At 33.7% G+C, this 27763-nt stretch overlaps 1 protein-coding gene across 1 annotated transcript in view; it reads left to right on the top strand.

Annotated features, from left to right (window-relative positions):
• LOC150103390 (phospholipase A1-like) overlaps window positions 1-27763 on the top strand; it is a 58215-nt gene that overhangs the window by 13601 nt on the left and 16851 nt on the right. The window contains exons 2-4 of the mRNA XM_090398464.1: window positions 25924-26108; window positions 26225-26383; window positions 26525-26648. Of these exons, the coding sequence (XP_090254590.1) occupies window positions 25924-26108; window positions 26225-26383; window positions 26525-26648 (468 nt within the window). The remainder of the gene's footprint in view (window positions 1-25923; window positions 26109-26224; window positions 26384-26524; window positions 26649-27763) is intronic.

The raw sequence follows: 27763 nt of genomic DNA, 5'->3' as shown, positions 1-27763 counted from the left end.
AGAATTTCAACGTAAAGACCGACTATACTACTCTGCCAAAACTTCGTTCTTTCTGAGTCGACCAAAACCAAAACACAACCAACTGCATTTTCTTGGTGTTTATGTTTATCAAGTTATATGCGACTGTGGTCGACCTTATTTTGGCCAGACAGATAAATCTATTTCACTACGTCTTGAGGAACATAGACATGACATCTCCTACAGTAGAACACGAGCGAGCGCCCTTTCCCGTCATGCTCTTTTCTTCGCCAACTCTAACCTTGAAGAATGTCAACACCAAGTTGATTGGGACTGCACAACCAATTTATGTAGATGCAATGATGAATTTGAAAGACGAATTGAGAATCGAAAGAAATAGTTCTGGACCCTTAAGACATGAACAACAATCTGAGCTACAGTTTGCCTGATTCCCATAGCGCAGTAATCCAGTACTGGCGCTCTAAAATTAGCTGTCACTCACATCCAACTAATAATAGCAAGTGGTCTCCAATTCAAATATGACTGTTACTATTCTTCTTCTTTTTATTTAGCTGGAAAGTCAATGTTTTTTACCTTGTTAGTTTTATAAGTTTTGTGTTATTTCTTACTCACCTGAAGAAGTCGGAACACCGATGAAACTAGTGGTGATTTTTTAAAGGTTTTTATACTTTCTCGGGTTCTAGTCAGTTAAATTTTAATTTTATATATATATATAAATTGATTGGGAAATTGATTAAAACCAGGTTTAAAATAGCTTGGTATCTTTAACGTATATTATACCCTAGGTAAAAACACTTTCTACACACATATATATATATATATGTATATATATATATATATATATATATATATATATATATATATAGGAATATATGCCTATATAAATTCTAATATAATGACCATTATTTGGAACTCATTATTTTCTCTACACATCCATATTTTATTAATTTTTTTATTAGTTTATTTTATTTTTAAAATGGCTATCAGAAGACGTTCGATACAAACTTCCTTTGTTATACAAGATCAATTAAGTGCAATCCTTCTAAATATACTTATGGTGACATGCAATCTTTCCCAATTTGCCTTACAAGTGGGCCGACGTATATTATTCTTCATGGTTGGGCTGATCCACCTAAAGATCAAACCCACTGGAAATTTATAAGCATAGAGCAATTCACTCTTTTTATGCAGTGAAGTTATGGTGAAAATTTTATTGAATTTATTTAATTTTAGTTCTATAATTATAATTTATCTGTCTATATAATGAATAGGTTTGTTTATTGTGATATAACTGTTTAAAGTTTAAAAAAAAGAAACAAAATCTCGCCTCTAGTAGTTCCATGGAAGATGTATACCATACCCAGCAGTGCCGTTCAACTGGTTCGTATAATGAACGAACCAGTTGAGCGATATAATGAAATAACAACCTGAAAAATTAGTTAAGATAAAAAGCCAAATGTCTAGTTTTCTGGCACTTTAATATAGAAAATAAGGGGATAAACATCCTCTGTTGTTTTATAGCCAGTAAGCGAAACTAAAGATTGATAACTACGATCTATAAGTTTCATGCCGAAAAACTATCGGCGAAGGCAATTCGAAGTAAAAGTGGAGCAAGCTCCCTCACTATTCTTGATATTTTCTCATAATGTAAAACACAGCTCCTAGGAGATGTAATACTGTCATTATATTATGAGGAGAGGTCACTACCCAGACCGGTTTCAACCTTTTTTGAGGTTTCATCAGTGAGTAGGTAGACCTGGAAGATATCAAAGCTTAGTGAAAAGAACTTACATACCTTCACTATACGAATGCCGTAAAGGTGTAATTATGATAATTATGTAACTATAAGTTTCATGCCGATAGCTTTTCGGCATGAAACATAGATCGTAGTTATCGATCTTTAGTTTCGCTTACTGGCTATAAAACAACAAAGGATGTTTATCCCCTTATTTTTCTTATTAAGATGCCAGAAAACTAGCCATTTGGCTTTTTATCTTAACTAAAATATAATTACACCTTTATGGTATTCGTATAGTGAAGATATGAAAATTCTTTTCACTAAGCTTTGATTTGATATCTTGACTATACGACTTTACCCTTGGAGGGTAATGGATGGCAATGCTGTAGCGAACTTCTAACTGAGGCTCGGCTATTGCTGTTGCCCTCCTGCCATGATCAGAGCTTTAATAGCTCAGTAACACCTTATCCCTACATTGTCCTCTACTGATAACGGGGAAGATGAAAGCATTCTTGCTTCGCTCCTTTAAGCCAGTCCTTATAAGGACTTTGATATCTTCCAGGTCTACCTACTCACTGATGAGACCTCAAAAAAGGTTGAAACCGGTCTGGGTAGTGACCTCTCCTCATAATGTAATGACAGTATTACATCTCCTGGGAGTTGTGTTTTACATTATGAGAAAATATCAAGAATAGTGAGGGAGCTTGGTCCACCTTTACTTCGAGTTGCTTTGGTGTTGTACTACCAGGTGGTCACTTACGCTTGGATTCGCCGATAGTTCTTCAGCATGGAACTCTTAGATCGTAGTTCTCGATCTTAGAGTTTCTCATACTTGCTGAAAAACAATAAGGGATTTTCATCCCCTTAATTTAGTTACTATTCTCATTTCTCAGTATGCAATAAATCCGAAACCAATAGGCTATGGGTTCGAATCCTCTAATAAAAAGTCAGATGGCAGATGATTTTCATTGATGTAAGACACTTCCATCTTGCTTACTGAAAGTATTAGGTGGCTCGTAAACTTTCAATGTTTGGGAAATTGGACTAGGATTTTGAGATTTTCTCATTCTCGGTGTACCCCAAGTGTTTGTTACACGTACCTAACCTTTCAGGCGTGAGATAATTAAAAATTAAATATCATACTTGCGACCGGACAGTAGCAAAACATTTATCTGAAAGGCAGTGATTTCAAATATGGATACTTCATACCAACTCCAGTCGAATGCTATAGCTGAACACACACACACACACACACACACACACACACACACACACACACACACACACACACACACACACACACACACACACACACACACACACACACACACACACACACACAGTAAGAAAAAAAAAGAATTTACTATGAGGTTTTGTGAAATTTATGGCGATTACAGCAGTTGATACTTCTATTCTTTCATTATTTTAAAAAATCTTCCTTCCAAGCTTTAAAATATTTGAAGAAATGAAGAGATATTTTGTTAATTCTTAAAATAGTCTCTTTGTTTTAAATTCGTTTCTTTATCATATTATTTTCTTTTGCTAAACATAATTTAAGGCATTCATATATATATTCATTTCAAGCATTTCATCAATCATATTTATTGATGGAAACATGCAAATTGGTAGGGATAATTAGCAAATTAATAGATATTACTTATATTTATTAATAATATTTATTATTAATAATAACTTAATAATAAAAGTCTTCGGGCATTATTTCTGACTGGATTAAAATTCAGGTCTTTGCAAACAAAGTTATTTTGTGTGTGTGTGTGTGTGTGTGTGTGTGTGTGTGTGTGTGTGTGTGTGTGTGTGTGTGTGTGTGTGTGTGTGTGTGTGTGAATTATTATACCCACAACAGGTTGTAAATCTGTAGTACACCTGATGACTTTGTTATCATTATTATGAGCACACAAAATATGTAAAACAGGATAACATCATTGTCCAAACGCTGAAAAAATCGTTACAGCTATCACATAGTACGCGATTTCATCTTCGTGCTTAGGATGTATCAGTTGTCTCGTGACAATGGTTCTGCGTGTGGACAATTCTTTTGCTTTCTGTTTTTGTATAGTTTTTACCCTTATTTTGAATCCTGATGAAGACAACACTTATTATAATCGAAACTAGTTGGCTTCAAGATTCAACACAAATGACTAACAAAAATCTGCTTTAATTACTCTTTTTAGTCGTACAAATCATTCAGTTATGAATATTTATGAAAATAATAAAGATTATTTTAAAACTGGTCTACTAGAAAACATTCTGAATACGTTATTTGGATTTTTTCTTAGAAACAGAAGTTACTAACATTAAAAGAAGTTCACATGGTAGGACATGATCTAGGAAACCATGTTGCTGGTTATGCATCAAAACCCCTGAAGGTAGCTAAGAACGATCCAATTTTAAGAATTACATGTAGGATTATATCATAGCTCGCCAAATGGAAATAGACGCTAATTTTTTTTCTAGTTGTGCTATTTCGATGCTACATTATGGAGATAATGGATATCTTTGTCACGATACGAAAGCTACAATATTGTTTAATAAAACATAACATAATTTATTTATTTTAAGATAGATCCCGAGATTGCGTATTTATAATGTTGCTAATTGCTTTTCACTTTTAACTCACATGTGAGAGTGTTAATTTTTATTTTTAAATAATTCAACAGGTATCGATCCTGCTGGCCCATGTTTTACCAATAAGCCATCTACACACCGTATTGATATTATATATTATACACATAATAGATATTATACACACAAACTCGATGGGAGACATCAGTATAGGTGAGTTGTCAAAATCTGAGTTAACTGTAATTAACTTATTAGATGTGTGAATAGATAAAATCCCATTGTCTTAAAAATGAGTTAAATTTATACGATAAGGAAACATGCTTAAGTAATCAAAATATTATCCATCCAGGCGAAACGTGCGAATTATTATTATTATTATTATTATTATTATTATTATTATTATTATTATTATTATTATTATGAGCTAAGTCTATCTGTGGTAGAAAATGAAGTGATTGGGAATGATATAGAGAATGATTATGAAGGACAAGGCAGATACTAAGCAAGTGGTTAAGTGTGCAGGTTTGCGTGGATTGTAAGATGAAGGAATTAAAAATTCAAAGAAGAAAATAAATCAGCTAATAGCTTTTCATTCTCAAAAAAGAGCAGGCAGACTTCTTTTAGTCGTATATAACATTTGGAGACGTACAGAGAGAGAGAGAGAGAGAGAGAGAGAGAGAGAGAGAGAGAGAGAGAGAGAGAGAGAGAGAGAGAGAGATGATTTATAGGTTTTGCGAATGGCATTTAGGAGTCAATTAGAGGATTTTAGAGACTCACTCAAGGAAACAGCGAATGGCCTCAAGAGAGCAACGGGAGTTTCTAAGTAATATAAAAATTAATGAGCAGTGTGCCTGTTGACTGGAAATTTGTTAGAAAAATTTTCAGGTCTTTTTGAATGAGAAGGTAATTAAAAGTTGGAAGGTAACTGTGGAAGGAATGGTATACTGCAATTCGTATACTAATGTAGAAACATTAGAAACATCAGGAATGAGGAGTTTGGATGGATTTAATTAGTTCAACGTGGACAAAAACTATTGATAATAGTGATACGTAGTTGATCGAAAATGACAGGGATAGAATATAAGGAGCATTGCATATTCAGGAACAACAGTGAGAACAGGATAGAGGAGGTATACTCTGATGATAGCAGAAGTGCTGCAACCACCAAGAAGAAAGAGGTAGAAATTTATTAGTATTGAATAAAAAGTTATCAAACAATTATCAAACCAGCTAATCACATCTTATGTTTTTAAAACAAAGCTGTAATGGTAACTCCAAATGCCATTATAATGGGCCGAATTCTTCTTTTTTTTTTGGATGGAATAAAAGCCAAAAATTCGAAAATACCATGAAGTAGTTTATACAAATATTAATTTTTATATAAAAACATGCTTTCATTTTGTGAGAAAAGTTTAATTAGTGTTAATTTGTCGTAAGCTTCTTAATATTTTGCAGATTCTGGAATAATTAGTTTGATCAATGGTGTAGGACTGCCAGATGCAATTCGATATTTTGATTTTTATTCCAATGGTGGATTCATTTAACCTGGATGTAGTAAGAATCTTGATTATTAAAATTTATTTAAATCAAATATCTGTAAATCGAATTCTGTAACTTTCTGTAAATTGATGCTTTATTCTGAATTCAATGTCTTTATTTTAGATTTACTAAGTATGTTTTGCCTGTTTTTGTGATGAAGAATTAATGTTTGGGTTCACCTCCTTAAGAACTAGTTATTTTAAGTATCATTGGCATCCCGTGTGGTGGCCAGGATAAGAATAGCCCCACTGTAGCCCATGCATGTCGTACGAGGCGACTAAAATGGATACCCTGGGAGGGTAATGGACGGTAATGCTGTAGCCAATGAAGTTTTAACTGAGGCTCGGCTATTGCTGTTACCGTCCTGCCATGATCAGAGCTTACAGCTTTATGTTACCTCATTAATACATTTTCTTCAAAAGATAACGGAGAATATGAAAAGCATTCTTGCTTCACCCATCTAGCAAAAAAAAAAGAAAAAGAAAACATGAAAGATTATAATACTTTTAATGCAGTATATTACATCTTCGCTTTCATTATTTTGGAACTAGCTGTGTAATAAACTGAAGGTATGGACTGTTTACATACACCGTAATCATGAAAACAAGGGACAAAAACAATTTGAAAATTTCGGTCAGAAATTGAGAAAAATAAATGTACTACTTGTATTATTGAGAAACGTGAAAAAAAGCGCTATTAAAAGAATAATACGATATTAAAACTTGAACAGTGATGATACTTAAAGTTTTAACAAAGGTGTACTGAATTTAATAAATAACGCATTCCATTTTACATTTATTTTTAAATATTTTTATTGAATGTTATGGCATCTCATGTCCGCGCGGTTAGCCTAGTGGCTTTGCGCTTCGCAACCATATGCCTGGGGAAGGAGTGTCCTAGGTTCGATTCCCGTCGGAGACGTGAGGAGCTGAAGGATCTTCCTCAGCCATAGCCAAGTTAGCCGGTCTTGGGCGCGGGCAGTAGGGTTTTTTTCGCCAGTTTATCTGGTGTTTTTCATCCCGCAAGCAGGCAAACCGGCCCCTTGAACACACAGGGATACAGCCAAGAATACCTTGAGGCATAGGAGTGACCATTCTATCCTCGTATTTCGGTTACGAAATCCAAGCATGCTTGGAAGGTTGTGGGCCTTAAAGGCCTGTTAAAGCCATTGGGATAGATGGCATCTCATAATTCAGAGCCAATTAAAAATTTAATAGAGTAAAAAAAATAATAAATATTTTCAGAATAATTAGACTTAGCAATATTTTTATTAAATTTTCAAATCATCCATACAAACACATCTAAAGTTTTTTGAGTTATGGATTTTACTTCAATATTGCTAATGAATAATGATTTTTATTAAGAACAGTATTTATATTTCTACATAAAACGTGTAGATATTTAAATTGTTTTCCCCAATCTTAAATAACCTGATCAGAGAGAAGAGCAGAGCTAGGAAGAGATTTCATAACACTCGCGCACCTCAGGATAAGACAGTGCTTAACAGATTGAATGGAGCAGTAAGAGATGCACTTAAAACACATAGAAACCAAGTTTGGGATAAAAAGTTAGCCTCTATCTCACCTATTGATCACTCTATCTGGGGCTTACTGTGATCTGTTTTTATTCAAAAATAAAAACAGATCCCTCTCCCCTATAACCTCAAACCAGGGCCTAGTCCACACAGATGCAGACAAGGCAGAAGCCATACTTAAAAATCTTGAGGATCAGTGCAAACCTTCTTATAACAATTGATTTCAATCATCTGTACAAAATCCATAGACAGGTTAGGCATGCACTAAACCTCCCGGATACCAGTGCTCACCATATTGCACTCGCATCACCTGTTGAATTATATGATATTATTAAAAAACTTAAGAACAATAAAGCTCCTGGACCAGACAGCATCTCAAACAGGGTGATCAAGCTGCTGCCTCGAAAAGCTATAGTGCACATGACCAGTATAATAAATGCAATCTTAAGACTTCACTATTTTCCTTCCACCTGGAAACTGGCTGATATGATTCCTATACATAAGCCAGGCAAAGACCCACACTTACCGCAGAATTATCGTCCAATCAGTCTCATCTCCAATCTGGGTAAGGTTGCCGAGAAGGTCATCCTCTCATGACTCCAAACCTCAGTAAACGACCTAAACATCCTCCCTAAAGAACAGTTTGGTTTTCGACAACACCATAGTACTATGTGGAATATATCACCACCAGCTACAACTGGCGCCAGTGCACAGGAGCTGTATTCCTAGACATATCCAAAGCATTTGACAAAATCTGGCATTTTGGACTCCTGCACAAACTTATCTCAGCCGGTATCTCACTAAAAATGGTTCATCTAATCCGTTCATATCTTCAGAATAGATCAATGCAAGTTAAAATTAACGGTTCTACATCGTCCCAGCGCCATATCTTTGCTGGAGTGCCGCAGGGACCTCTACTGGCTCTATTGCTGTTTTCTGTATACATGTCAGACATCCCACATAATCCGATGACTTCCATTTTAACTCTGTATGTGGACGATACGGCAATACTAACCAGATCTCTCAGACCCCACTTCGTTACCAGAAAGCTTCAAGAAAACCTTCTAAAGCTGGAGGGTTGGTTCTCTAAGTGGAGATTGGAAGTCAACCCCCTGAAAAGCTCAGTGGTTATTTTCTCAAAAAGGCCAATGTCTCCTGCAGGAGATGTGTTACTATTCAATACTAAAATTCCCTGGCAGAAAGAAACAAATTACCTGGGTGTGATTCTCGACAAAAAGCTATCTTTCAACCAACACATCAAGTCTGCATGCGCAAAAGCATCTAAAGCCATAGCTCAGATTCACCCGCTAATTAATAGAAATAGCAAACTCAGCAACAGAATCAAGTTGCAACTATACCAGATGATGATTCGTCCTATAATCACCTGTGCCTCTTCGGCCTGGAGCCACACCTCTAACACTAACATTATCAAAATACACCGAGTGCAGAACAAGTGCTTGAGAATGATTCTGAACGCCCCGTGGTATGTTAGAAACAGCGAACTCCACAGAGACACAAATATTCCCTATATTCTCTCTTATCTACAATCCTTAGCTTCCAAGTTTTTTCTAAAGACGTCCACACATCCCAACGATTTGGTTCAACAAGCTGCAGCATACGAGCCAACGGGCATATTCAAATATAGAAGACTAAAAACTATATTAGCCTCCTATAACGATGCATAATCTCCATGCCCATTCAGGGCGAGCAAACTGCTCGTAAATTTTACCCTCACTGTAACCACAACAGATAGCGGGGAATATGAAAAGCATTTTGCTTCACCCTTGAAGAATAAATGTCAATTGTCAATTGTCAAATCTTAAATAAAATGTTGTAATCATTTTATTTAATGATTTGTATATTTTGATGAGATTTGTATATTTTGTTATTTGAAATAGGCATGAAAATGTTCAATAAAAGGATTCAAACCTCACATTATTTTATTTATTTGTTATTTATTTTATTTTTCAGATTTCGTTGATTTTGCATGCAGAAATCATCGTTCCATTCTTCTTTTTGAGGAGTCGACGAAAAAAGAGGGAGAATTCTGCAACTTCACTTCTTTGACATGCGACAATTTCGATAGTTATATGAATGACGTGTGTCCTTGTGACAATCCCAAAACAGCGTTATGGGATATTATTCGACAGATTATAAAAAGAACTTTCCTGAAGGAGTTCACCGTTTTTTTCTGTGCAATCTCATTTAAATGAGGAGTACCTTGTGTAACCAATGTTATTGCGTTGGTAAAATAAACTTCTGCTGTCCATTCTTATTAATGTATATCATTCGTTTTTGTTTACCAATAACTTAAACTTTGAAGATTATTTTTAAAATACAAGTATTTATTTATTCCTAATCACAATTATGTAATTCATATTATCCAAATATTATTCCTTAGTGGTCTCATGCCAGACACAGACCTGGATAAAGGAGGAGGGTAGGTCAGATGAATGTCAATGCTTTGACCGTAAAGAAAAACATTGACCGAGTATTGGTGGTATAACCATACCATCACAAGTGGAGGAAATGTCATTTCATGCGGGTCCAGACGCATCAACGTAGCAGCCCTACCACTGGACCTACTGCATTTTGGCTAGCAACCAATCTGCAGGAAATATTCTTCGCTTTTAAATCTCACAAAGATATGAAAAAAGGACAGCCAAAAAATGGAAATCGCACCTGGCCTAAAAAAGGATGCGACTTGGAAACGGAAAAACACTTTACAAATTGCCACCAGGAATGACCATGGAATTGGGCATAAAGAGGAACAGTTAGATAAAATTTTATTTAAAACTAAAATTATAATAGCTGCAATATCTGGAACCAAGAAGTTGCAGGGTTCAAAATTTACATCCAAGTACCTGCAGTTATACTCAAGTGTTGACGGAAATGAAAGAGCAAGAAGCGGCATAATGCTGATTATTCACAATTCCTTTAAAAATAATGTGGAAAACTGTACATTTGATAATGAAAGAATCTTACAGGCTAGACTAAAATAAGGCCAAAAATGAAATATTTATTTTCGACTATAGGAAATGTTCCACAAAACTAATAAGATAGAGATTTAAATTCTAGAATTGGAAACAGGGACATCAGTGATTACATGGATGGAGTGTGAAAAGGTATTTGCAATAGTAACGGCACAAAATTAATAGACTTTTCGCCTTTTAATAAATTAAGAATGATGAACACTTTCTATAAACTTAAAAACTGCCATAAGTTCACCTGTTCAACCCGTAGTTTCTAATCAGTAATTGATTATATTACCAATGATAAATTATCCAAACACTTTTTGGATGAGCGTGTTTTCCGTGGAAATGAAATAGAAACAGATCATTTCCTTCTAGTAGGAAAAGCCAGACTTTCATCAAATTGGAGAAAACATTTACCCCCAAATCAACATACAATATAGAATAGCTCATTTAAAGTCAGTCTCCTAAATGATCCTAGCATTCTTTGCACTCATTAAGACAGATTATATTATTTTAATGGGACTTATGAAGAACATTTATGAAGAAACATATTAAAATATCGATTGATAAAACTAATGTCATGACCTTTGCAGGTAACATTTCCATAAGAAGTAAAATTTGCATTGAAAGCCAAATATTGGAACAAGTAAATACTTTTGAATATCTCGGTTACCGTTTAACTTACAACGAAGCAGGGCCGTCGCCAGGTTAGATCGCGCCCTGGGGCAAAAATTAAATATCGCCCCTGATGGATTACAAGACAAAAATATAAGAAAATCCCCAATTGCTATTTTGTTTTTTTAACAAGCGAAAGAATGCAAAACGATTACATAATAATATTAATTAATTTTTTGCTCTTCGGGGATATCGCACAATAAAACTATTTAAAAGCTCTTCTAAATTTAAATAATAAGCTATGTCCGCCTCTATCGATATAGTGGCTAGACCAACCAAACAATCTTTCTGGGGTCATTGCTGTTCGCAAATAATTTTTAATCGGTTTAAGCTTGGAAAAACTTCTTTCCGCACTTGCTACGCTAACAGGAATTGTTAACGTAACGACGCCAACTACCGCAATATGGCTGAACGAGCGCTCTTATTAAGATGCGCTGTGAGGCAGGCTGCCTCTATACTACACCCTGTCTACGATACCGCAACGATTCGATCTGATTTTCCCTTTCAGTCGTTTCCGACAGAAAGAGAAAATGAGACCACCTAACTCACCTTTAGTCGAAAGAGACCAGATAAAGTTTCCTCACGCCATTGACGGGAATCGAAACCAGATCTCTACGACCAAAGGGCTTCATCTATACTGACTGAGCTAGGGGGGGGGGGCTCTTTACTGCAACGACGAGAAAGATTGATCATAAGATAATAAATTTCAACAGAGCACCAGACATTATAAATCAAGTTTTCAAACCTTCATTTGTTCAAAAGCATACCAAAATCAAAGCCTATAACACCTTGGTAAGACTAGTATTATGCCATGGCAGTGAAGAATGGACTTAAAGGAAAGAGATGAACAGAGAATAACAGCAGCGGAGATGCGTTTTATGAGAAGGAACTGCGGGATATACTAGTTTCTACCATAAAAGAAATAGTGACATTCTGAAAGAAATCGATGTAAAACAAATAGTCAAACACATCAAGCAATACAGGGAAAACTTGCTGAATCATGTGCAGAGAAGGAATATTCACCGAATTCCAAAGAAACTGTTGAACTACAGGAAAAATGGCAAACGTTCAATAGGAAGACTCAGATGGAGTGGGACTATAACAGGCCACTAAGCCTAATATGTAAAGAAAGAAGATGCTATTCAAATAATTATCACGGAATTAGTTTGAAAATATAATTTTTTTTGGAATTAGTTTGAAAATATAATTTTTTTTGGAATTAGTTTGAAAATATAATTTTTTTTGGAATTAGTTTGCAAATATAATTTTTTTGGAATTAGTTTGAAAATTTAATTTTTTTGAATTAGTTTGAAAATTTAATTTTTTGGAATTAGTTTGAAAATATAAATTTTTTGGAATTACGATTTATGGATGCCCTCTATATTAACGATACATATTTAATACTAGTAGTTGTTCCGAAGCCCTTATGCTATTCGGAAAAATTTTATTAATTAAAAAATATAAAAGTGATTTTTTTCATAAAGGCACTGATATTATTCATAATCTTAAAATATTTTATTTGTTAGAAAGCAGACGATGAAGAATTAATATTTTTAACTGATCGTTATTTAATAATACCGTACATTTAATATCTATTCTATTTATGCATAGAATTGACCAGATAAAAGTATTTTACTTTTTAATATAAAAAAATAACGTGGTATGAAAAATTCTATTAAAGAGGAATAATAGTGTCACAATTATCAGTCTTAATCATATTATGGGTATTTATTAGCAACGCACTTACCAAAGACATGCGACTTAAAAGTCAAAACCTTCAGCTGTGCGTGAATAAAAATTAATAAAACTTTATTTCTGGAACAAAAAATAAAATAAAAAAATCTCTATAAAATGCCAAGTTGCGTTTCACGAGTTAAACTTTTCTTTCTAGACAAAAACGTGACCAAACACTGTTCCATTCAGAGTAAATATAATATCTAGAAAGACTGGACTTAATTATGTAGAAAAAAATTCTTTTGTAGCGAACTACAAATATTTTCGTTTCCTTTGTAAAGAATGGGTTGACCTACTTACTTGTTTCCACAGATGCTCACATTTCAACTCGAAGTCTTAACGTAATATTTTTGATACGGATGTGCTATTTTCCAGCTGTGAAACATCTGGAATAACAATGATCAAATAATGATAATAATAATTATACTTCACTGCATGCTGTTGCTATACTCATCAGAATAATCATACAGAACCTGCTTTTTTTTATTTATTTACATCAAGAAAACATTTCTCAAATAATTTTCAAAGATATCAAAGAACGTCGTCAATAATAAGCTCAGGAAAGAGCTAATCTTCTAACATTTCATAGCAGTTCTTTGTGTTTAGAGTACGTTTCTCTTTATTTTAGCTGCTGAAGGTAAGTAAATGTTTCGGACACTTCATTGATATATTCAAGGCATAACTGATTGCACAATATACAGTATAAACTGTATCACTGATCACAAAAAAGCCTCTATTACAGTTCATTATATGAGATCACTCATGTTATTTTCACATCCTTGCAATGTGAAACATAGAGTCAAATATAGGTTCTCCAAGCGAAATTCTAGGTCTTCGGGTAGAAATATTGTACTCAGGACTGATTGCAATATTGTCTATGTTTATTATGAATGTATGGAATCTAGGTTAAATTCTATTTCTTATAAAATGGTAATAATTTTTAATAAAAAAAAAGAAAATATTTTAATAAATCAAAACGATTACAAAAGAAAATATCAAATTAATATATTATTTTATAATAATTATCAAGAAATAAACTAAATATTTTACAACAGATCTCTCGCATTCGAAGTAGATTTGACTACATGTAGTCCCTTGAGGTGCCTACGGACCTCGCCTGAATTGACAAAATATTTAATTTATTAAATAAAATGAAGCAAGTAAGGAGGACAATGTATATATATATATATATATATATATATATATATTTTTTTTTTTCATTTCGCCAAATAGACATAGAATTAGCCATAAGAACACCCCCAAAAATTACGTACTAAGACAATGATAATAAGCATTAACCATCCTGTTGGCAGGATGTTGGGAATAAAACAGCGATAAAATTATCTACGTAATTTTTGTATCATGAGTAAGAAATGCCATTTCATAAAAACACGCAGTTGATGATAGCAAAATGTTGAATAATATGACAAACTGAACGAGTCTAATACGCAATATATAAGCCTAAGATTGGTTTACAAAACTAAAACGAAATTATAATAAATATTCATTATTACATTTTTTTAAATCAAACATAGTTTGCCTTTGAAAGTTAAAAGTGTTTTGAAAGTGACGAACTAAGATAGCTTTTGGCCTGAGAGTTGCCTGCATTATTTAAAAGGCGACAAACTGGTCAGGGGTAGGACATGTGTTGTAGCCCCTTTTAACTAATTAGCCTAATACCGAGGCAACTCCAATGCTGATGTCTGTGATCAATTAAGTATTTATAACTATAAATATTTAATGAAAGTATAAAACTTGAAAGCCTCAAAGACAAGCATTATTTTTAACACTTGGATAAAAAAACAATAATTTATATTTAGTTTTATTTATTTTAATGATATAACATATTTTAAAAGTTAATACGACTTTTATAGTATACTTACGCTTCTATATATTTGCATGTACTATTCTTATGCAATATTGCCAAATTTCAAAATGGATGGCACAAAAATATGATAGTTAGTTCTATGATTAACCCTGCAGAGGTCGCGGCAGATCTGACAGATACAAACAAATTGTTTATTATAAATATTCTTACACATATCCAGTGTAAGGCTTGGAGTTCATGAGTAGCTGCGCATGCATATATTACGAGTGATATTCCACACTGCTTATGCGGCTAGTTTGAGTTTAATATGTAAAGTTTTATTTGTGATATTTCATAGTAAATTGTATCTAAGGGATACCGCGACCTCCGATGTCAGTATAGTATTGGTTTAGTTGATATTTTTTTTCTTTGTTTCTTTGTTCAATAATTTCTAGATTATAACTGAAAATAAATAAATCATTATGTATTATATTTGAAGTTTTTTTTTGTTTTTGTTTAAGTTTCATCGCATTTTAGCACATACTAGTGATGAATGTATCTCTCAGATACACGCGACCTACGCTGCAATTTTTTCGACCACGACTTCCGCAGGGTTAAGCCTATTTTTCGCATTCTCTGCATATTCGTATCTTCATACTACATATTTGATATAAATGCACGTAAGTAATCTAAAACACTATTAACATACCGAAACCCTAAAATATTGGGTTAATTCTTTTATCAATCACTTTTGAAGTGCGGTTTTGCCTTTTTCCCAAAACTAAATGTAGTATCTGTTTTTAGTAGCTCAACATGTCATGATAAGGGGATGATCTGCTTTTGGGCCAAGGTTGAACACGTTCAGTATCAACAGTTTATTTTGATATTCTTTCTACGCTTAAGTCTCCTTTAGAATCTCCAAATGTTAAATTTTACAACAAAAATGTATCTTTACTTTTCTATATAGAAATTAAAGTTTATCAGATTAAAATTAAATTAAGTTTAACACATGAAAAGTAAATCAAGTGGAAGGAAAGTTTTTGGAAGTAGGAAGTCAAGTTCCTTGCCTTTGAAAAATTGAAAGTAATTTTGAATTCTTAACAATATTTCAAAATTTCAATTGTTTAATATGAACATAATGCAATGTAAACAATAATTCTGAAACATTTATTCTAATTTCAATAAACCTTAATATGTAAACGATATACTTTTTAAAAGAGAAAATAAAATTAACAAAGTTTTTTATACTTGAATATAGAATATATAAATATATACTTCGAAACCAAATGAAAATGCTTATAATTTGCATTTCATTAACTATTTATTTATGAATGTTTACAAATAATAATAAAAAAAACATTCCCGTGTGGTGGCCGGGATAAGAATAGCTCCACTGTAGCCCGTGCATGTCGTGCGAGGCGACTTCAGGGCTTATAACGGTAAGAGAAAAAACTCAAGTGGCTAGTACAGAGAAAATGGAGTAACACTATCGTATAAATTAAACATTAAAACAGAACGCGTAATATTACACGCATGGAGCGTGTTGTGTTAGTCACTGTTATGAAAACACGTTCTGTAGTTTTGAGCGAAATATAAGGCCCTGAAGAACTGGACAGCCCCGTCGGCGAAACTTGTTGGTATTAGATATTTAAAAATCATGGTGTTTTAAACATCTAATACTTCTTTAACATCTGTATAAACATCTAATACTTGTTAGTATTGGATGTTTATAAATCATCCTATCTTGTGACCTCCTTTTTATCTCTTCATAACTCTTACTCGCCGGTTAGCATCATTATGTTATTTATGTTTTGTTTTGGTCTGCCTCGTGGCCTCTTTCCTTCTACAGTCCCCTCCATTATTTTTGTAATCAGTCCCCCATTCCTCAAATGGTGTCCAATTAGGCTTTTTCTTCTCTTATTGATGTGTTTCATTAATGACCGATCTTCATGAACTATATTCAGAACTTCTTCATTACTTTTCCTTTTTATCCAACTAATTTTCATCATTTTTCTCCAGCAGCAAAGTTTAAATACCTCCAACTTTTTCATGTTTTGTTTTGCTAGAGTCCAGGCCTCACAACCATATAATGCAATGCTCCGTATGTTTTCACTATCCTTTTTATGAGCTGGATGCATTCTAAGTCCTTTACTGGTAAAAATATTTCTTCTGTTGTAGAATGCTTTATTAGCTAAGATTATTCGTGCTTTAATATCTGATTGGTTTCTTCCATCTTCTGTGATAAGATTTCCAAGATATTTAAAAGAGGATACCTGCTGTATTATGTTATTATTTATTTCCAGGTTTATTTTCATTGGATTTGTATTACTTGTAATTAATAGTTTTGTTTTCTTATAATTAATTTTTAGGCTGTACTGTGTGAAGATTTCTTCCATCTTTGTTAGGGTGGCTTTCAGTTTGTTTTCGTTATCAGATATAACTGTTATATCATCCGCGAACCGTATCCAGTTAATAACAATTCCATTTATCTTAATTCCTGTTTCTATTAGTTCTTTCAATTTATTTACTGCATCTTCAATGTACAATGATTAAACAGTACGGGTGAAAGAGAGCACCCCTATCTCATACCTCTGCGTATTTTTGCTATTGTGGTTTTTGTTTTATTGCTGGCTATTTCTATTAGGGCTTCTTGATGCTTGTAAAGATTAAATATGAGCTTTCTATCTCTCCAATCTACCTTTATTGTTTTTAGGAGGTGAAACATTTGGTTCCAGTCGATACTGTCGAAGACTTTCTCCAAGTCAAGAATATCTATCAGAGTATTTTCATTCTTCTCAAATCTTCTTTCGATAACTGTTCTTAGAGCTAGGATTGCTTCTCTTTCCCCCCCTGCTGTTTCCTGAATCCAAACTGGTCATTGCCTGCCAACATATTCTTCAGCCTTCTTTGTTAGTCTTTTTTGTATAATTTTGAGTAGTATTTCGAAGCATGCGATATTAAGCTTATTATTCGATGACTTTCACATTTGTTTGCATTATTTACTTTAAGAATGGGTATGATAGAGCATTGTATAAAATATTTGGGGATGATCCCCATTTCATAAATATCTTTTATGATCTTGAAACGGTATATGACTTAGTTATGTTTCCTGAGTATTTTATTAATTCTGAAGGGATGTTATCAATGCCTGGTGCCTTGTTGGACAATTCATTCAGTATCCATTCAAATTCATCTTTTAATATAGTTGGACCAATTTCTTCAACTTCAAGTCTTGTTTCATCTTCTATAGCTTTGGTGTCTAGATCTTTTCTACTATATAGATCTTCTACATACTCCTTCCATCTTTTCGAAATTTCTTCCTTATCTACAGGGTGTTCGGGATAAATTTGACAGTTTCGTAAGGAAAAAGAAAATCTTCTTTGTATCTATTAAATTTAATGAATTGACAAAAAAACATTACAGGCAGAGTTAATTACAATACTATCAACAAGATTTACTCAAAATAACCACCATTAGCATCGATCACAGCTTCAATTCTGCTTCGGAACCTCGAACAAGCTGATGCTACAGTCTCCCTGGGAAGGGCCGCAAAAACTGTTTTAATTTTATCCATTAACTGGGCTTTTGTATTACTGGAAGTGCGATTGGTGTCTTTTTCAACTGCGCCCCATACAAAATAATCCATGGGGTTAAGGTCTGGGGAGTTTGGAGGCCAAACATTTGGACTGGTGAAGTCGTAGAAATTTTCAGACAACCATTTTTGACTTTTCCCAGAGGTGTGGCAAGGGGCCGAATCCTGCTGCCATACATACGGCCTACCATTGGCTACCCTTGTTATCCAGGGCTTGACTACAGTTAGCAACTCCACGAACAAAGCCCGAATTCCAATGCCAGGGTTCTTCAACACCTGTTCCTGCAGATTTGCGAGGAATTCTGCTGTACGAACGCAATCAGATCGTCTGCTAGGGATCTTTCTTCTTGCTACATCCTCGTAGTCACCATTGCAAGTCTCTAGTTCATGCCTGATTGTTTTTACTGTATTCAGGGAGCATTGGGCAGCAGTCGTAATGTCCTTATTTTGATGGCGGGCACGAATCATCATGATACAAGTTATTCTCTTGCATGATTCAGGTGGGTTCCAGCTATCCATCCTTTCTGACATCTTGTATATGAATGAAGAAGGGTCCAAACTTTTAAATGAAGAGAAGTGTGTGTTAATACATGTAACTTACGGAAAAATATAATTAATTATAAATATGTCAAATTTATCCCGAACACCCTGTATAAGTATGTTACCCCTGTTTGTTTTTGATAATTGTGCTTCTTGTCTTGTTTTGCTGGCTTATTCCTTTTAAAATGTTTAAGATCCATCGATTCTCCCAGTCTTTGTTAGATCTTCTATTTCTTTACATTTCTCTGTATACCATTGTTCTTTTGCTTCTTTACACTTTCTATTTATCATATTTTTTTATATGTTTATATTTGTCTTTTCTTTCTTCCTTTACGGAGGTTTTGCATTTCCTTCTTTCATCTATTAGATCTAGAATGTCCTGGGTGATCCATGGCTTTTTTAATTTGCTTGTTCCTTATTCCTATGCAGCTATTGGCAGTCATTTGAAATTGAAAGAAAAATGACTATGCAGTCATTTTTATTTCAGTTACATTATTTACTTATTTTTTAGTATATCTTAATTTCGTTTTTTTGTCTACTTTTGTTCAACCTACCGTTCTTGTCTTATATTTCATTTCTCCTCTAGTGATTCTTTTCCTATATTTCTCTTGCATTGGCAATGTGTTACTTTAATACTACAAAGATCATTTTCATAAAATATTATAAATTCTTGATATTTATTTATTATCTATTTTTTGCGACTTTTGCTAGTCTTACTATTCAATTTATTTTTATAAAATTTATTTTGTTAGATGTGTCGAAATTTCCATTGTAAGTCCAAATATTATAATTATTAAATATTAAAAATATAAATATTAAAAAATTATAATCCAAATAAATAAAATGATTCACTTGTTCTATTATTTTGTTGTCTCTATATTTATTTTATTTTGAATGGATATTTTTTTCTTTGAATTGTATTGTTAATTTTCATTTTCTGAATAATTTGATAATTTCTATTATTTTTCTATTAAATTGAAATTATATGTAAAGTATCAGTAATAATAAAGAATATAAAGAATATATAAAATTATTTTCGATCTCTTTACTTCAAACACTAACAACTAACCGACATAGTATCAGTAGAATTAGTTCCATGGAAAGACCCTTGGAGGGTAATGATTACTAGGAATCAATCGACCGTGAGATGTGGTGATTGATTCATTCAATCCAATACCCTTGGAGGGTAATGGATAGCAATGCTGTAGCTAATGAAGCTCTAGCTGAGGCTCGGCTATTGCTGTTACCCTCCTGCCATGATCAGAGCTTTAATAATAGCTCAATAACTTTATCCCTACACTGTCCACTACAGATAACGGGGAATATGAAAAGCATTCTTGCTTCGCCCCTTTAAGCCAGTCCTTATAAGGACTTGGAGGGTAATGGATGGCAATGCTGTAGCTAATGAAGTTCTAACTGAGGCTTGGCTATTGCTGTTACCCTCCTGGCATGATCAGGGCTTTAATAGCTCAATAACACCTTATCCCTACACTGTCCTCTACAGAACGGGGAAGATGAAAAACATTCTTGCTTCGCCCCTTTAAGCCAGTCCTTATAAGGATAAGGACGATGAACAGTTTGGTTCTTGAATCAATCGACCGTGAGATGCGGTGATTGATTCATTCAATCCAATACCCTTGGAGGGAAATGGATGGCAATGCTGTAGCCAATGAAGTTCTAACTGAGGCTCGGCAATTGCTGTTACCCTCCTTCCATGATCAGAGCTTTAATTGCTCAATAACACCTAATTATCCCTACCCTGTCCTCTATGGATAACGGGGAAGATGAAAAGCAATCTTGCTTCGCCCCTTTTAGCCAGTCCTTATGAGGGTGAACTGTTTTGATGTCGATATTTTAAAGGGAGTTGACACATCATCTTACGTGACAGGTTGTCAAAGGATAAATCGTTCTTTGTGACAGTTTGTTTACTGGTCTCTTTTTCCTCCTCCTATATGACGTAAAACAAGTTATATATATTTTAGTCACGTGACGTTTTGTTTTTAACAGTTTTTTTTTATCATAAAACATCTCGTGTATGTGCGTGTGAATCTTTCAATAGAATGCTCAAGCACATTTATTCAAACCGTACTTTAAGTTTTTTGTTTTGTTTTATTTTTTATTTTTAAAATAATACTATACTGATACCATAGATTTATTACCTTTTGTGAGTATGAAACATAACGGAAATTACGTCATTTGTCATCCATTCATCTTGATTGGTTATCTTATATTACAGTTCCAGAATTTCTGAATATACAGTACATGTATATCATTGCAAAAGATGTTTATGCCCTCAATTTTATGGAATATATAGTCCCGTTTGTTGACTCCTTGCATATTTTTCGAATTCAGTCTTCGAAACTACAAATTGGTACAGGTGAGAATCACTCAGTATTATTTGCAGCATTTACTCCACTGCCATTATAAACTTAAATGATTCCGAAATTAGGGCCTCTTGCTTCTTTTCATAATTTCGTTATTGTTCTAAGGATTATCTTGTTTAAGTATAATTCATATGGCTATTGATTCCTTGTACTTTAAATAAATATCAGTTTGCTGAGAAAGTATTAATTATGCGACAATTTATTTTTAACTGATCAAATAAACTGAATACGCAATTTCAGAAATGTATTAAAATCATCTTCGTGATATAATAATATCAACAGAAATAAGAATAATAATAAGAAAAGATAAATAAAACAGAGAAGAATATAGGAAAAATATTATTATGAGATTACTATTTCCTTTGTTCATAATCGTTGCTTTTTTGACGCTTTTTGAGATTAATAATAAAAAAAAAAAAGAAACAAAAATTTTGTTTTCTAAAAAGATTTTTTACATTTTGAAAAATCTAGAAAAAAAGTTTTCTGGTCATTGATTAGATTCGCCTTAAACTTACTTCTCACCGTAACATTTCGTGTGCTCCGCAAATGAATATTTATTATTTTAAGTGTGCTTCAGACTGCATGAACGCATTTTCATTGTGTATGTTTGCTGTGATATTGTAGTGTTTTGTTCTATTTTGATCGGAACTTCCCACCCCCGACAACTGCATAGAACAATTTTTTAATCCTGACTGCCCATATCCGTGACCGATATTATTATTATTTTTAATATTTAGTTTCATATTTTCACATTCTTCTAAGCAGATGTTAGCTGTTCTTTCTGTTTTTCGTGTGGATGAATATGCATGAGGAAGGAATTCTGTAAACTTCCTTGAAATATAAGAAGGAAGATTGATCTTTCGGGCAACGAAAGGTCAATCGAGAGATGCCAACGTGGAATGAGACTTGAAAATTGCTGCTGCTCTTGGGGGAGGAGAGGGGGTAAGAGTCATGATGATATACTGTATCTGCTTGCGTGTGCACTTATTTTCTGTGTACTGAGAATAATAAGGTACCACTGAAGAGTTGCGTAATTAAGACATTGAAGAAGAACAGATTATCCTCTTTTTGGTAATTCAAAACGGAAGCGATCCAGTATTCTGGTATTTTCAAAAATGCTGTAACTGCCATCTTCAGTTAAGAACAGAGGCTACTTAGCTTATGGAGTCCTAAAAGGTTTTCTCCATTTAATAATCAAGTCACTGGAAACCGAACTGCATTTTTCCTCTTAAAAAATTACCTCCTAAAAGTACACACAAACACACACATATGCACATAATTATTCTATTACACACATGAATATATATTATAACTTCATGAATTATCCAATTCTTTCACTCTGTTTCATATTTTTTATTTTAATTTAGGACGGTTGTACTTGTTGATATAAAAATTCAGTAATTCAATAGAAAAACGATGAAGGTGCGATGAGTGAAAATACATAAGCCATTCTGTATGTGAAATGTGGTAAGGGAATACTAATAATAATACTAGGAACATTAAAACTGTGTTCTGCAGAAATAACTCGAATAAATTGCTAAGATTTGGACATGTTTATTATATTTCTTCAAAACAATTTCGTAATCAATTTACAGTCGATTATTGAGCATAAAAATATTACTATCAATAAACCTTCATGTAGTTAAGACATTTATCGCGGTGGATCCCACATCTTACCTTGACTTAAATGCATTCACTGTTCCCCCCCACTTATCACACCTCAAGCAATGCATCCATCTGTAGCTCACGTGGTTTTCAGTGAGGGACTTTTTTTTTTTTTAACAAAGTATCACACTGCTGTGAAAAATCTAATTCATTTTTATTCCTAAACATACTCCGACTATACTGAAGATGTTCCACATATCAAATAGATGCGGAGGTCATTTCCGCACTTCGATTTTTAGCATAAAGTGTAGCTTCTTATTTTCCAATTGTACAAATTCCTTTTACAACTGTGAACTATACGGTTAACGAAAAATAGTCAGTTATTTCTATTTTCATTTTACTTCCTTTGCGAGTAGGATGACATAATAGTGTTACCTTCACGTCAGCCAGAACTTTGCATAAAAACCTCGTGTGTTTGTTTTCCATTCTGGTTCTTATTTCCCAAAATAACAAGGAAACTGTGATTCTTGATATATACAAAATATTCCTTAGAGGATGATAAACAATAAAGGTAGCTTTGAAATTGTAGGGACTCACTTATTCATTCAAATATATAATATAATGCGATTGAACATATCAAGTTGTTCCATTAAAACATAATTGTTAACTTATAAAATTGGACAAATGAAGACTTAATTTTATTCATTAAAATGAATTTGTTTTATTTTTTTACAGTAATCAAGGGGCTATGTCTAACTGTTTACATTTCCTCACTCTTTTCGTTTTCTTGTGGCGATGTGGGAAGGAAATTAATGGTTTCAGTATTTTGTGTCCTGCAATTATTAGTAAGTTTTCATAGCTATTCTAAAATGTTATTTTTTTTTCTTCATGTAAATTAATAATTTTTCCCAAATCATTTTTCTAGTCAGAATACTTGCAGATAACTGTATATTGTAAACATTAACAGTTTTAGATCTTTAAAGTAATTCTAGTAATTCTGCTAAATGAAGTAAATCAATTCAACATCTCATCTCTTTCTCATTAAAAATGATTTTCGAAGGAAGTCTGAATTAATTCAAATGCCATTGCGATGGCAACTTAATACCATTAAGCACTTAAATAAAGTTTATACAAGCCAAAGCATTCTACTTGAGTATAACCAACAGCTAAACTGATTTGACGGTGTTTCTCATAATGGAAAGGTGAAAGAAGAGGAATCATATGCTCAGAAGACGAAATACTTACTTCTGGTTGGAGTAAATGTGGCACAAACATGACACAGGAGTAGATGTATTCGTAAAGAACATCCTCAAGACGTGAATTCATTCTACTTTGAAGAAACTCGACTAATTTCAAGTTAGGCCAATATCTTGTTACATCGACTTGAACAGAACAAGAAAATAAAAAAATGCAAATTTTGAAATTTATTATCTTATTCCTAAGCTGCTCATGGTAAGGGAAGAAAATATTTCACAGGTGTCAGTGATAACTATCATCAGATAGATTGGAAAACGGTACTGTGGCTACATGAATGTGGATTTGCAAGCCACGTTTTTGTGTGTGTGTGCGTGCGTGCGTGTGTGTGTGTGTGTGTTTCAGCTTGTATCAGCCTTTTTCAGGTGCACATTAAGAAACAAATAATCAGTAAAACACAGAGGAAATAATTGTAAACATCATGGAAAGTTAGAGTATATATATGAAACGTTAAAGTCTGCGCAATCAAAACTGTTCTCTCGTTGGCTTCATTGTTGGGCGTATGCATGGGTAGAGCATCTGCGAACGCCAGTAATTGATCGTAGCACAATGACAGTCTGAAAGGTTGTAACTCAGGTTGTTGTACAGATGTAGGGGGTTGAGAATGATTTCTTTTGATTCTATTATCTTTCTTTCTAATTCATCATGGCAACGGAAAATGTTATTAGACTTGTCCCATACGACTGTATGGCTAAGGTTTTCTTCATTAGAATCGGCTGAGAACAGAACATGACCAGACAGAGCACTGGCTCGCGTTCTCCTGTAACTGACGTCTCATTCCTGTGCTCCTCAATACGTAACTCGATCAATTTCTCTGTTTAGCCAAAATATGGTATATCACAGTTGCAGCAAATCTGGTAAACACCGGGATATTTAAGGTTGTGATTGTCTAGGTTTCGGACGGCTCGCTAAGGAGCAGATTTTCGGAAGAGGAGTAAATAAAGTTCTTATATCGTATTTCCTAAGAACCTTGGCCAATTTGGGTGAGACAGAGCTTATGTATGCTATAGAAATATTACCTTTCACCCTATTGGTCTCTTCAGTATTGCGAGCGGGTGGATGTAATAGGAATTTGTCAATTGTGAATAATCATTTAGTTGAAAAGTAGACCTGAGAAAACTGAGTTCTTTATTAAGTTCTATCTCATCATCAAGAAGAGAGCGAGCACGATGTCCTAGTGTTGGAATGATTCCAAGTCAGTTTGATGTCCAAAAAAGGAAGAGAACCGATAGCTTCGAACTCAGCCGTAAATTTTATGTTCGGATGGTGATTATTTAGATGTTCTAGGAATTTCAGGAGAGATTCACAGCTATGGCTCCAAATCAGGAAATGATTTGGAGCCATAGCTGTGCATCTTCTTTTCTTGAATATTCTTTTCCAAATTCTTGGTTTTGAAGGATAAGAAGAGATGGCTTTAACTTCCAGATCTTCTAAATAGATGTTCGCAGGTACAGGTGGCAACGGATTACCCATCGCAAGGCCATAATTTTGTTTATAGATGGTGTCTTGAAACGTAAAGTATCCTGAGTGGAATGAGTGAAATGAGAGAAAATTCGAAGCCCTTAAATAAATACAAAGACATTCAATTCGAAACCACACCTCCATCCCTAGAACGTTATTATTAACAAATCAAGGTACGAAGTTTCAAATGCAGAGAAAAGTATCACTGAGCCTGCAATGGAATATGGAATTTATAATTCTGGAATATTCGCCACCCCTCCACAACAACCGGAATTTATAATACTTTAAAAGCTTATATAATGTAAATAATGTATCTATAGAAAGAAAAGGTGTAATTCATAATTTTTTAATTAAATGAAAAAAATTAATTCTTATCAATTTTATATTAAAAAAACTATATTTTGAAAAATGATTTATAGATTACAAGCAAATAAATGAAACTTAAATCTTTATTTAAATCTCAATTATTAATTTTATGCATTATTTTTACGAACTATTGAAATGAATTTTTCTTGTTCATAAGATCGTTTTTTCACAACACTGAATACAACGTTCGTTTGCTATACACGAGCTACTAAAAGTTCTCCTAGCAGTTACCGATACGGTGACAAACCATTCCTTCTCCCAAATTGCAGTGCTAATGGTTCAACATTCGTTGTTATTCATGGTTATACTGATCCACCAGAGGATAAAACTCACTGGACTTGGGTAAGTCTATTATCATTCATATTCTGTATTCGATACTGTTTGTGAAAGAACAATCACATTTATTTCAATAGAAAAGAAAACACAAATCAAGAGATAGATTTGCATTATTTTTACAGAAATTGAAAAATAGTCTACTAGAGAAATTTGATTGTACAGTAATTGTTGTTGACTGGCGTAATGGATCAGGGAACAGCCGTTTCTATCCTTATGTCGATGCTGCTCACAATACTATAATTGCCGGGAAGGAAGTGGCTTGGTTTCTTTATAAAACTCTAGTAAGTAACGCCTAGAAAATGATTCCTATACTATATTATGATTACTGTTTATTTCTGAATAATAATTTCAAAATCGTCTTTATTATACGAATATACAGAAGATAACTAAACAGGATTTTGTTTCTTCTTTCTTTTATTCAGAATGAATCGTCGCTCCTGCTGGAAAACACTCACCTTATTGGACATAGTTTAGGAGCTCATATTAGTGGATATGCTGCGAAGATATTGAAGAAAGAACTTAATCAAGTTATTGGTAGAATTACAGGTAAAATAACTCAATTTAGGAAAACAAAAACTAATTATCACCCTAGTGTTGCTTAGAGATTCACTTTCGACTTTTTATTTCCACAGTTGGTAAATTATGGCTGAAGCAACTAATATATTATGTCCATTGGGTGCGTGTTCTTTTGCTCATTTGTCTTTTTTTACCGATTAAAAATCCGTATTTCTGACAGAAATTCGCTAAAAATCTCATTTCAGCGATTCGATACAGCATCTTTGGGATGAATGGGAACGTCGGATGTTGGTCAGACCAATAAGTCCAGTAACCTCTACTCTATTTACTGGTGTTGGACCTTATTGTTCTGGTCAACATCCGAAAGTTCCAGTTCGTCCGCATATTGTTCTGATGGGTTAAAGATGAGCTTGGATTGAGTTGCTATTGGGTTCAGTGATCTGCGCAGAGTGCCTAAAAAACTTCTAGTAGTAAATCATTATGTAAACTACTTTTTATATATAAATTGGAAATGAAATATTCATCCTTATCAGAGAGATAAGATTAGACTTTTCAAATAGAAAAAAAAAATAGATTAAAATAAGAATTATGTGTCAGAATTATTAATAATCTTTTGCATAGGAGATGACCAAGAGGGTACAGATCTCGAATATTTCCCTTTTCCCGGTTAAAAGTACAAGAGATAAAATAATCAGAACGTATCACTCATATAAACATAATATTTCAATGTATTCTGTTCACAGCGCATATCTGTCTCAACGAGATATATGTGGAGAGTACGCCAATCGAGGTGTAAAATGTGACCATGATCAAAGAAAAGTAACTAGACTTATCCAAAATATAGTTCTAGCCTAACACTTACTTTAAGTCCACGCCGTTAGCCTAGTTGCTTTGCGCTTCGCAACCATATGCCTGGGGAAGGAGTGTCCTAGGTTCGATTCCCGTCAACGATGTGAGGAGCTCAAGGATCTTCCTCAGCCATAGCCAAGTTAGCCGGTCTTGGGTGTGGACAGCAGGTTTTTTTCCGCCAGTTTATCTGGTGTTTTTCATCCCGCAAGCAGGCAAACCGGTCGGAGGACACACACGGATTACAGTCAGGAATACTGACTCATCCATAGGTCTGATTCGTCAGCCTATGCCGGTTC

Source organism: Typopeltis vanoorti, chromosome 9 (assembly GCF_054136105.1).
Source record: "Typopeltis vanoorti isolate ZY-2024b chromosome 9, IOZ_Tvanoo_1.0, whole genome shotgun sequence".
In the NCBI taxonomy this organism is placed as follows: Eukaryota; Metazoa; Arthropoda; class Arachnida; order Uropygi; family Thelyphonidae; genus Typopeltis; species Typopeltis vanoorti.
The sequence above is the reverse complement of the archived record's forward strand: the minus strand, read 5'-3'. Positions and strand labels throughout refer to the sequence as shown.